This window comes from Acanthaster planci, linkage group LG02 (genome assembly GCF_054643075.1).
Source record: "Acanthaster planci isolate LZ-2023a linkage group LG02, COTS_SCS, whole genome shotgun sequence".
In the NCBI taxonomy this organism is placed as follows: domain Eukaryota; kingdom Metazoa; phylum Echinodermata; class Asteroidea; order Valvatida; family Acanthasteridae; genus Acanthaster; species Acanthaster planci.
In genome coordinates this window covers 29,889,467-29,902,854 of record NC_141778.1, presented here as the reverse complement: position 1 = coordinate 29,902,854, position 13,388 = coordinate 29,889,467, and the positions used below count along the sequence as shown (strand labels likewise).

The following is a 13,388-nucleotide window of genomic DNA, read 5'->3' as shown; positions in this document are numbered from 1 at the left end:
TATTTAGTTCCCCTGCCACTGCAGAGGTGAGCCTTATTACATAACAAACACCCATGATGGGGAGAGTGGCAACACTGATGAGCTCACCTCATCAGCAAATCAACAGGTTGATAAGAAATAATGAGCAGGCCACCTGCAGCTAGCCTAGTGACCAGACCCACAGAATGGAATGGGCCACTGACCTCCCTTTAATGACTTTGCCAGGCCTGAGAGGGGAGGGGCAGGTCTGGCTGAATTAGCCTGACCAGAATTATTACTCTGTGTGTTGTGTACTTGGCAATTCTGGTTGTTGAGGGGTTTGTAAGGGGGTGATTGGAAGGTGTTAAGCAAACCATTAAATTCAGGCAGGGGGCAGCCTGGCAAATAAACAAGTGACCCCCTGGTTGGCAGGATTTGTTTGTTTTGTTTTTTTTAAATTCCTGTCAAGCAATTTTAAAAATGTACAGGCTAAGATGATATGCAAAGTTATAGTTGAATTTGGGAATGAGGTACATTGAACATGTAACCACTGAAACACATGTGAACATTATTCCAATACAATGATGCAAGGCTGAACCTTGTTAATGATAATGGCGGCATGTAAAGCACATACATGTGCATGTACACATATAGAGTATCAGACGGGTATGTGCATATACAATGTGCACCTTTTTTTCCTGGACGCCAAAACTCAGTTAAACTTCCAACTAAAAACACCCTTTTTAGTTTCTTGACAAATTTTGAAGAACTATTCAGAATGAGACAACTTTTCACTGTCAAGTAACTGGCCCAAAGTACCGGTCTCTTGACAGTACATTCTGAATACCCCGCCCTTCCAAAACAACTATTAACTTACCCCACCCTCTCCAAAACAGTGGAACAATTCCACGGCCAATACAGCTGTATGGCCTGCAGCAGCCAGCAGGTCCTAATCTTCCGGGGCTTTTGTCAGCAGCCGCCCCACTGGGAGTTGCAGGTAGAAGTTGCAAGCACAACGTCCCTGACCTTCCCTCCCAGCCTGGGGTTTCACTATGCCTGGAATGGGGTCCACTGAGAGTTCTGTTCGTGACCTCGGCGATGTTCCGCTGGATTAAAAGATTGCATTTCATGTTCCGCAGTGTAGATGAAACATTAATCACTAAACAACCGTAGAAAGAAAAATTAGGGAAAAGGCGAGTTCACAAGGCCGACACTGGTAGGCACTCTTCTGAATCAATCATACTTGAGTGACATGTTAAGGGTCCTGATTCGCACGCAAAAACTTTTTTCCCCTAGATTTTGCTGGATGCTGCTGTAGGCACTTAAATTTCCCGGATTTGTCCTGGACATGGGCTGAATTCCATTTCTACTTTAAATTTCTAAGACCCAGGACAGATTTATTAAGAATTTTCCCACAGGGGAGGGGCTGGACTGCTACAAATCAGATTTTTTTGGAGGGAAAAAGATGGAGATGAAAATGACACATGCAAGAAACGAAAGGCATTGACATAGATCAGCATGTGTAACATAAGCTCAGGAAAGAAAATTTGACATTTTTCCATGGATAGGCGTACCAATTGTCATGGAGAGTGATTAGAAAAAGAAAGAAAAAAAACATGCATAATGGAGAGAACGCTGACACAAGGAAGGACTGGAACTTGGGATGGTATAGCAGAAGTCCAACCAACTTTTGTATGCTTCCAATGCACTATTGGCAATAAAGTTGTGCTGATTTCACTAATCACTTAAATGCCTAACTAAGCTTACTGCACTACACAAGTAAACAAGGTAAATATCCGCTTTCATGCCAGAATGAAAAAAAAAATTGATACACATGCAGTTTGCAAATTTATGCCAATCCATCACCATGGAGCTGGCTTGACATTTCCCTGATCGTTTTGGATAACAGGTTGTCTTTACTCCTAACTTTGCTCCCCAGCAGAGGTTGCTCTGTCTTCCGCTGATAAGTAGCAAGCAAACAGACACTGTAACCCCTTGGAGGATACAAAACTGGGGACAGTGGAAAAGGGCAGGCTCCTGGAGGAGTTGTAATTCTGCCACTGCGCTCAGTGAGGAGATGTTGTGCATTTCTTTCTGCAGGTGCTTCAAGGTAGGGGGAATCAGGGGACCTATAGAGACTGCAAACCCAAGACAGTGGGACTGAAGAGAGAGAGAAGACCATTCCCCTGAACTTCTGATTCTTTTCCCTGTGTTGGGAGAAACCTACAAGAAGGTCATGGTTCACCTACAGGTGTCTCGGGACAAGCAAGGAGAAGATACAAAATTGACGCACATGCTAAGCTCTGTGTAAAAAACGTGGGAGGGAGGGCAGACTTCGGACCCCACGGTTCGGGGGAGAGAGGAGTTTTCTTCACAAGCACGTGGAAGAGCCACTCTCACAATGACAGCACATTCAACGGTGAAAAGTGAACTGGGGTCCTTGAAGTCTAGCTCTCACGCCAGTGGTTAAGCCAAATTCTCTTTCTCCTTTGGAAAGAATTTGGAAAAGACAAAACAGTTTTGCATCCCTAGTCAATGTGCCAATGCATGCACAAGTAGGTGGAATTGAACAAACAGCCCACACACCAAAAACTGTCTCTAAAATGTACACATTCATGGAGAGCTAGGACTTTTCCCATTGCTAACCAAGATCAGAAGGCTGTATTTTTCGCTCCTGGACTTGCCATAAAGAAGCAAGGGGACTACCCAGTTCCCAATTTCATACAGCTGCTCAAGCACAAAATTTGCTTAAGTGTGAGAAAACCTTGCTTGATAAATCAGATAACCAGCCAAAACTCCATGCGATGTATATAGTTTCGGAATGGAACATGTATTTAGCTGTCTTTTGGTTAGCATGACAATCACATAGAGTTTGAGCTGCTGGTAACCTTCATTTTTGTTTATGACAGGTTATTTTGCACTAAAGCAGATTTTATGCTTAAGCAGCTCAATGATTGGCCCCTGCCTTGGTATGTTCATTGGTATTGAAAGCCATACAGGTGCATGAAGAGAGACCTGCATTCTAAGATGCATGTAGAAGATTGCATTTCTGCCATAACAACTCCTCTGGGACAACATGGGACCAAAATACACCAGATGACAGAAGATCTTTTTATTGGTTGCGCAAAACGTTTACTCCCCAGGTGATTGAGGATTTCCTCCAAGTTGCTTCTGGGTCAGAGGGCTAGTATCTTGTCGAGGCAAACTGAGGTGGATGTCACCCTGGGGGAATATACATGAACATCTGCAGAGGGACGCAGAATTGCCCCCTTCCTGTGGTCCATCCAAAAAGTCGAGGTGAATCACGGGCGGCAAAAACTGTCAACTGTCACTGAACACAGTTGAGCAAGAATACACTCTATGCATCTGGTTTATAAACAACCTGGTGCAAATGTACCTACTGAACACCACCTGTGGTAAGTTTTCATTAGACAGGTGTACAAATGATACCTGAATTGTATCCAATAAACAATTTGTCCATGAACATGCGAATTTCATTGCCATGTTGCCATAAATTGCAGCTGTGTGCGTGTCGCTGAAAAAGGCACTGATGTAACCGATGCAGTTCGCGTTTAGTTTAGGGTAAACCCAAGCCTTCTGCCTGACTGCTTGTTTTCCCCAGAATGAACACAAAACTTGGGAATACAATCTGCATATGCCAACATGTACTGGGCATGGAGGTTTCTGACAGGGGACACTAGACAGTTGGGAACTTTTCAACCATGAAAGCGCAACAGTGCCAAATGGACTGCCCCATGTCTCATCTTCTCTCCTCCATGATGTAACCGAACAATCAAACACTGGCCTGAAGTACAATACACAACCAACACGCAAATAGATTTCACAACACTAAACAAACACTAAACAATGACTTGTAAAATCCCGCCCAAGGTAGAAGCTACTGGCACCAACTGCAATGAACGTGCAAGTTCAAAGGTGCCTGCCTCGCAATATGGCTGTCTCGTGAAAACCACAGAAGCATCATTAACAATTGATCTACATTCAAAAAATATTTATAAACCATTCGAAAACTGATTTCTGCATACAATTCATAAACAAAACCTCTCCAATCCACAAAAAAGCTGAAGTTTAAAATATAAAGTTAAAGTAATTTAAAGTGTATTAATTTAGGAATGCACAGAACAGCCACTGTTACTTTAAATTTATGTACAGTGCTAGGTTATCATGTACATGTAATTGCTTCTGTATATGAAGAATGCGCCCCTAGTTTATAACTGTGCAGTGTTACATTTTGATGGCCAAAGGGGTTGGGAGTTTAACACTACAAATCGTATATCTTTAAGAATCATCACAGCCACTTGGTATGCACTTGCCAATACTTGTGCACATGATCTCCACAACTGTTTCACAACTTCTAGGAAGGAACGAGGCTGTAAATATTCCTGAGTTTGCAAACATTGCGGGAAATGTCGGACAACATGCTGCTGTACTGTTTTTTTTTCTGGGAAGCATGAAACAGCCTACATATGGTTCAAGGCCAGTCAAACAATGCGGTGGTATTTTGCATTGAAGGTTGTTTACGTGTTTGCAGTTTTGGCACACACTGTTTTTCAAGATGCTTATTCATGTGTGTAGTGAATAGAGTAATATACATGTTTACGCATTATATTAACGTTGTTAGAGGAAAGGCTGATTCATTCTTTGACATTGTTTTGCCACGAGTCTGTCTAGGATCTGCTTTAATCTGACATGAGCAGTCATGCGATTTTCATGATGTGACTAAGAGGTCTGTTGAACCTACATGCACAGATATGTGATTCTTTTTAATTTTGAGAAAACAAAGTTGCAACAAGTGCTGTTTCTGTTCTTTTTTCTTAACAAATACTGTAAAGATGTCTTTTCAAATTAATTTCATGAGCATCACTTCTGAAACATTTTTCAAAAGCTTTCAATTACTTTCAACCCTCACTCCCTCAACTTTTTTTTTTTTTGGAACCTGGAAGTAATTCTCCAACGCGTACCCAGCAGGACACAAATGCCACAGTCTCAAGGGGTGTCCAGGACAATGAATCTTGCACACTTCTACTGGCTGAGCTCCACTCTCTCCCTCCTCAACCCTGCACTATCCTCTGAACCACCTAGCAGATGCAGAAGTACGACTGGCGATGATTTCACTTCAACACCATGAAAAGAAACAAAGTACTGTACATGAATCAACTTCCAATCCTTCTCCACGTTGTCGACTGCATTTTCTACCCATAAAATGAGAAACTCTTGATCCTTTGCAACCTGTAAATCAACAGTCCATTAATGTCGCCTCGGAACTTTGCCCAAGAGAAGCTGGCAAAGTACATCGCCCGGGCCGCTTAATTCAAGGAGGCAACGTCCCCCAGCAACAAGTCTCAGGACATCGATCCCTGGCTCATCTTTACGGTTGACCTCTGGGCCTTCCATCCCATAAAATAAATACATCTAGACTCCTCAAAGATACACAACATTCCTCAGAGATATGAAATAAAGAACAGTGAAAAAAAACCACAAAAAAAACCAGAGCCTGCCCGCTGAGTCACGTCTGCCATTCCTGTTTATTTATCCAAAGACACCTCCTTTTTTTTCTCATTTTGGTCGCAATGCAATTACATCTTACGAGTAAGACTGCACATGTAGCCCCATTTCAGACCAGTCATACATCATTACCCTGACTTCTGAACTATCGCTGAACTCGCCCCGACAATTATTTTGGCAACCACGCGCGACAGGAATCCCTCAATTGTCTGGAAAATTAAGTTGGGTCCGAGTTAATTGGATCTGATTAAATGAAGCAAAGTCCAGCAAGTGGCGTTTTGATTTTAAGCATTGCTGAGGTGCTGGGAAAAAGGGCAACTCCTAGCCGTGAGTTATGCTACATAAAGCAATTTGCTACATCCCCTGTTTGGATTAACAGTAATCCATGAACGTCTGCAGTTGAGTCTAACCACGGTTGACATTTCCACACAGAAAGTTTACAAATCCTTTCCCCACAAAAGCCCCTCACATGATGAATCGTGGCACCTTTCCAGTTTTGCTCAGTTCATGGCTGAATATTGGTTTGTGGTGACTCGCAAGTACATCAAGAGAAACAAAGTTCCTGGGCTGGTTCCACAAGTAACCGTGCAACTGGAAAATATACTGCTGAGTAAACCGAGGAGCCTGGCACTGCATTTGTACACAAGTGCACTGTGCATAATTTGCCAAACATAGTTTCCCTGTGGTTGATGATTTTGTGTTCAGTCGATCTGAGTTTCTTCAAGATTTATAGTCGGGGCTCATTCGGGGATGGTTTGAGAGGGGAACTGAACTGTTTGGAAGGGGAACTGATCTTCTCATGACTTCAAGTCTAAGCCACATGAGTCCGAGCCATGATTGATATCGCATACATCTAAAACTGTAACTGCTTCTCGTTGTCTCCTCTCTACAGGTTTCTTCAGGCTTGCGAGCTACAGTGCCTAGGATGCTTTTGAAGAATCCTTGGTGTCATTATCAGAAATAAATACTACTACTACAACTAATAATAATAATAAGTCACAAATTCGTTAGGGTTAGGGTAATAAGTCACAAATTTAAAATAACTCAGATGCCGCTGTGAATGACCTGAAATCAGCCTTTACTCTCATGACTCAAAAAGGTAGACTCAGACGACTCAATCACTGGGGACTCACAGACTCAGGTTTGAGATTCAAGGACCCCAAAATCTCGAGCATCAACCTAATGCAACTTGAATTCCCAGGGTTGCAGGAAAAAGCCCTCGTTTGCCCACTGGCCGTGGACCCTCAGTCTGATAATCCAGACCCTTGAACCTTGCGGTCATACAAGGACCCAGCATCCTCGAAATAAATGACTCCCAAACAAACACGGAAAAGAAAAGGCCCTATCACTGATGAATTTGCAATGCAATTAAAAGACTGGGACCACTCCGCATTCTTAGCCAATATCTGGCATTTTCAAGGGTCCGATACCGACCTTTCTCCACATATGCATGAACTCCTGACGGTGCCACATTGTTACAACACACAAAACGAGACCATAATGAGGGGGGAAGGGCTTCGATAACGAGCAATATTGACCCCATTTTCTGTCAGGCTTCAATCATACCTGTAACTGACCCAAAGGTTATTACACTTTATGTCAGAGGGGCCATCTTCGCACAAATTTCTTTTTTCTACACATTAGAACACTAAACTAAGAAACCTGAATTCAGAATAAAGCCCTTTTTTCAACACTCATATTTCACATTTGCAAGACACGATGGTATACACGTTTGAAGGCTCAAGTCAACTCCTAGAAATTTCAAATGGCTCGTACATGTATCTTATTTTGGACCAACCTTTTCTTGGGAGTGTCCTGACAAGCGTAAGCCTCAATCTTGAGCTGCATGTTCAGGACCAGACGCTTGACGTAGCCTGGCGAGATGGGTATCGGCGTCCCCTCCTCCGTTTCCATCACGGAGCTGGTGACGATGGCCGACGACTGCACGGGAACTCCGGATTGGGAATCAAAGATGGCCGGATGGTAAACGAATTGAATGGATGAATTCTGACCAGTAAACGATTTCACAAACTAATCCCCGGTAGTCCGGTGTCCATCAGTAGTACTGATTGAGTCTTCCAGACGTCATCAGTCCACGGCAATTCAGTGTAGGCTAACAAGCACAGAGCACAACAGAACATCTCATGCCAACACCCTACCCCAATGCACCGGCCTGTCCTGAGCAAAGACCTTGTTATGTGGGGAATATGGGAAACAGTGCACAGTGTAATGGCTCAGCTGCCAGAATGTGTAGTAGGCAGGACACACCAGAGTACAAGTACATGTACACTACTGGTGGCCAGGAGGTCAGGATTCAGACCTTCAGGGTCACGCTTCCTTCCACAGATTGAACTAGAGGTCATGGAAGAGCTGAATTACTGAACAGCGGGACAGGATCTCACCTGGGCTGAGTGGACTGCATCCTGGGCTGCACTCCATCTAGTTCCTGCATGGCCAAAAGTTGACAACCACACTAAACTGTGTTAAACAACAATGTAGCTAGGTACCGGTAACACTCCCTTGCCTGTGTAAAGCTCCCTTTTGTGTTCTCCAACATGGGAAGCGCTGGACCGGTTTTTCCCAAGCCTCCCAAATCCGGGCAGGTGAAAAGGCTTCTTTAGTGACAGGCCGCTCCCTGTGCAGGGGGAACACCAGCATTTCACCCAGACTCGTCTGCTAATCCATCACTTTTATAGCCCCTCCAGCACGTGGTCCGTGATAAACAGTGCTCTCCTCACTGAAAGAAACATGGGTTCAGTTCAGCTCGGTGCTGTCAGAGGAAATCCCGTTCCTGAATTCGTGGGACAGAAACCTCCCTTGGCAGTCCCTGGAAAATCTTGAGGTTGGCGTGGATGGTGTTGACAGGATTTGGCTACAATGTGGAACAGTCTGCTACCAGCTAGGCAGGCAAGCAGCCCCCCCCCCACAAAACTGACTCAGCCGATAAACTCCTAAAAAACAAACAAAATAAAACCCCAGCAATTTCTCAGGCTTTCGTGATGCTGTTGGTCCCAATTCAAGTCCTGCTTAGGAGCCCCTGTACATGTATATGTATGCCCACAATCACTCTGACATCATAAATTCTTGCCGGGTGGAAATGTGGGTGGCCAGCTGATTTCCCCTGGGTCCTTGCCCAAACAAAACTACTGGTATGCTTGAAGCAGGCTTGAAGAATGCAGATCAGTTTTGTCAAGTCTATGTCCATAGCATCTATGGCACACATATGAGGTATGTGGAAAGTTGACTTTGGGGTAGGTCAAATCAAATCATAACTGCAATTGAAACACGGGCGTACTTGTGAATATAATCATAAATATTAGCTGAAAAACTGAAGAGCTGAACTAGTGCACAATGGGCTCCTGGCTATGGTTATTTTCATCATAACTGCCGCGAACTGCACCTCTTCCAATCTGTGCATCAACAAACTACTTTTTAGGCTGTCCAAAAATGGCTGTGGCAGACGCAAACTCCGGAACCTCCACGAGGCCCGCTGTAGCTCCAAAATATCAGCAAAGAACATCGTAGCCTATTACCTATGCTCTGGCAATCCTGCCCTTCCCCAGACAGCCAACATTCATCAGAGTTTCCATGGATCACTGCAGTCCCAGTCAGTACAGACAATCCCTTTGTCAACCTCACCCCCCTCCCCTGCTGCTCTTCCCCATTCAACCAATCAGCTCTTTTGCAGGATGCTGACCTTTGACACCCTTAGTCACCCTGTCTCCCCCTCCCCATCCAGAGCCTTATGCAGCTTACATAGTTGAGCCCCCCTCGCTCTTTTCTCTCCCAAAGGTATCTCACTGGAGCTCCCGACTTACTGAAGGGAATGCAGCGATTTCCCCCCTTGTCAAGTAACCTCCTTTCTTCATGAACCGGGCTTAACCACATCCGATTCTATGCTACAGAGCTGAGATATCAACATGAGGAGCATATACCAGTGCATAATGCACTGGCATGGTGGACAATCTATTCTGGGTTTTTATTTCTTCTCCTGGTTCCCTGGGGCTGTTCAACATGAAGGAGGGATTTCCTTCCTCTGATGAGTCCTAATTGGATCGTCAAGTCTCAATGGGCTCTGAGGGTCAACTTTCAAGAACATGATTTCAATGCAGATTGATTGATTACGACAAAGGAAAGAGTCACAAAACCCTCAACTGACATCCCGCAACAAATCTCCATGTGTGGGACACAACTTTCAAGAACATCTTAGTACAACTGTGTCTCAGCTACGAGTTCCGATGAGTTTCACCAAGTTCAGTTTCTGAGACGGGCCCCTGTGTACCGCGGCCGGTACAGTTACCCCTCAACAGTGACAGAGGTGCATGAATAGCAAGTCCACGGCCCAATTGAAGGTGCTACACTGTTGTGCCCATTCAGAAGAAAATCTGTCATGTGTAAATGTACCTTACACCAAATTGAAGTAAACCAGTGGGTGCACTTGAGAGACCACATTGACATCATTTGCTATTCCTCCAGACAGACTACCGGTATAGTGGTCAATCCCCCCTCTGTGTTTGTCTGAAACACTCTCTGATTTGCTTGTCTCAAGGTACATATATGTACACATTTTGACAAGTATCACTTGCACACAGAATCACCCACAATCACATTTTTCACCCCACAAATTTCACGGTTTGAAAAGAAAAAACAAGGCAAAACATGGTGGCCAGACAACTTAGCCAAGTTTCTCCACAAAACAGAATTCCACTGCTCGCCAAAAAGAGGTCTCCATTTGTCAAAACGAAAGCCCAAAAAGCCATATGAATGCCAGCGATCATGCCTGATAGACTTTGGGTTATTAATTACAATGTTGATCCAAAACACACGCCTGTGCAAAGATCACGAGACCGACCAATTTGAGAGCTCTGAACTGAAATCTGGATAACATAAATGACACTATAAATAAAGGTTTAAGCACAGACCATTTACCCAGGGATGTGCAACCGTGAGCGGCCCCAGTGCAAACACATGTGCGACCTTGGTTCCATGATTGTTACGGATTGTTATGACCCCCGCCGGCGCTCTCGACTTTCTCGAAAAAACTCGCGACCACATGACACGCGTTGCAGCATGCAGCATGTACAGTGCAGCCGTGGTTCTGCCGAGACGATGTGCTTAAATCTATTCGTTACAACGAATAAATCTTCATTTATCAATTTCAAGCAAAAACGAAGTTTTAATGAGGCAAAATTCCCCAATTTTGTAGTACACTTTTCTCAGAATGTATGGGATGAAATATCTTGCGCAGCATATTTTTAGAAAGGGTGTTTCCTGACTTAAAATATTACAAGAAAACAAAGTGGTAGACAGGAATATATGTTTTATTATTAGAGAAAGTGTTACATAGTCCAACTTAATTTCTGCTGTGATATTGTGCCGGCCGCAACACGCATTGAACCAGCTCTGAGCTTAAGTTGCACATCCCTGGGTAAATGATCCGAGGTTTAAGCCTTAATGTCTCCCTGTTCAAATCAACAGGAATTTCATCCAGTGCTCCAAATAGCCATAAATAACAGATTTATATGAATAGGGTCTTATCGCCAAACATACTCCACATTTTTCTGTAAACAAGTGCAACACGAACTGCATGTATGCACGCACAAACAACAAAGGCAATATATCAATGAGAACACAATTTACAACAGAATAAAATAGAGACAGCTTACAAAAATTCCAACAATTTGAGATCAACCTGCATGGGTGCAACACGTAATCAACATGTACATGTACACATACAACTCCCGTGCTTTTTTCTGCTTGAGACCGTCACAAAATCTACAAAAGATGACTCAACACTGTTGTTATTATTTTATTATTGTATATTTCTGGTAATGACACCAAGGATTCCTCAAAAGTGCCCTAGGCACTGTAGCTCACAAGCCTGAAGAAAGCTGTAGAGAGGAGACAATGAGAAGCAGTGACAGTTTTAGAGGTGGGAGGAAAATCCCAGAGGAATATTCTCGGTAAAAAACCACGGAATCAGGTAAGGATTGAAAACCCAATCCACATGTGGACCGGGCTGGGATTCGAACCCGGGGCGCAGAGGTGGAAGGCGAGGAAAGAACCACTACGCCAAGCCTTGTGTAGAGAAATAGTGGCCGGGTTCTCAAGTCCTGAATCAAAAAAAAAGCTGCAAAACCTCGGGCATGAATTCAAGGTTGTCAGATGTAAAAATACAGAAAAGTTTTTAGTTAAAAACCTACAATAATATAATCAAGGTTAGTGCGATAGTTTTTACATTCATATAATTAACCTTGCATCACCTGTACTACATGCAGAGCAATGCCATGTAAACATTCCACCCAATCATGATTCTTCCTTTCCTTAAATCAGATTAGCTGCAAAAAAAGCCTCCTCGTTTGTTTCTAGGTTAATTCTTATTAAATAAAACCCAGCGGGAATGCACCAACCCCAAATTGAGTAATGTTCCAATTTTGTTTGGCAGTGTTCTTCGCCAAACAGCTGCCTCCATTCTGGCTTCGACATATTATCCAACCTTGCACTGCACTGATGTTGCTCCAGCTGCACAGGATTACTCTACATTATTTTCAAGTGAACATGATAAGAAAATTCACATTCACAAAAGGTAGGTTGCTCCTTTTTTTCCCCCGATTAGACGAGGTACCGGTAGCTTTATATAGGAGTTCTACTAACAGCAGTTTTCGTCAGCATTTGGGGTCTCCTTACCGCGGTACCCATATAGAAACAGTGTAGCAGTTGTTTGGAATTGATTCTCTGAAAGTAGCGTAAGAGAAGTAAAAATCCCAAATTGCTGCAAACGATACTGAAAACTTTGTTCCAATTTCCGGCAGCATACATACCCGTCAGGCAAATCATCCTTTTCACAAGTCGCCATTTTGAATGTGATGTGACGGCAAGGGCTAAAATCCAATGGCGAATGACATGTACAACGCTCCCAGATCTACTCGCATGTGCAGAACAAAGGGGAGTGCACAAGTTGCAGAGTTCCAGAGATCGCAGCTGTGGGCTGCCGTTGCATGTCAGATTTTCCAGCACCAGCAACGAAGAAAACGGCCGCTGTTGGTGTGATGGACTGAATTGTGGTACTGTCCTGTTCTACCAAACTCATAGCAACGCCAGAGTGAGCCGTCTACGACTATGTTGCTGGCCCGCAAACCACACACGTTAAATATGGCACATTACTTCTCGTAAAAAAACATTAAAGGGAAAGAAAAAAAAATTGAAGGTGCCCATTGTGTCTAGTAAATTATTCGTGAATGCAAGTAACCTTTGACCACGCCATAACCAGACGGGTCTACACGCAACGCAAATAAACACGTTAAGTCCACTCTGTGAGTGTGTGTGTACCTAATCAAAATAAAACGTCTACATATAATCAACAGATACTGTAGGACAAGTATAAAGGGGATGAGTTTTCAAGCGACGTTTGGAGACCACTTGCTATTTGAAAAATTGGTTTCAACCACTTGCTCATTGTCCATGTATCTTCAAAGTTCCGTCCATGGTTTTATCAAACAACACAGTTCACAATGACTGCAAAGTTCTATTGAAGCAAACAAAAAACTGCCCCCCAAAAAATAACAAACAAACAAACAAACAAAACAAAAAACAACAACAAAAAAACCCCCAAAATTTGGTCTCCTGTAGAGAAGCACCAGAAGTGCTCACATGGTTCAGTGCCACTGCCTTGCATTCAATTACATGCACACTACAGCACAGCTCTCCTGAAAATCTTCCTGAAAGCACGCACACTACTGTACGCACAAGCATGCTACTGTAAACACAGTGCAATGAAGCAATGGTAGAATTATGTCGTGTATGGAGTACTGATTAATTTTCTTTTTTCGGATGACAAATTGTATAACTGCAGACATAAATTTTACAACTGTATCTCACTAATCGCAATTCAAACTGTAAGAAGA

At 43.5% G+C, this 13,388-nt stretch overlaps 1 protein-coding gene across 5 annotated transcripts in view; it reads right to left on the bottom strand.

The window, feature by feature from the left end:
- Nucleotides 1–13,388, bottom strand: part of LOC110977222 (uncharacterized) — a 114,520-nt gene that overhangs the window by 72,120 nt on the left and 29,012 nt on the right. The window contains exon 1 of one of the 5 annotated variants that reach the window (XM_022231148.2): nt 12,306–12,601. The exons of 3 other annotated variants lie outside the window; for them this stretch is intronic. In XM_022231148.2, the coding sequence (XP_022086840.2) occupies nt 12,306–12,340 (35 nt within the window). In that variant the 5' untranslated portion in view covers nt 12,341–12,601. Of the gene's footprint in view, nt 1–7,282; nt 7,991–12,305; nt 12,602–13,388 lie in introns of those variants that run through there. One more of the 5 variants, XM_022231144.2, reaches the window with a different exon arrangement.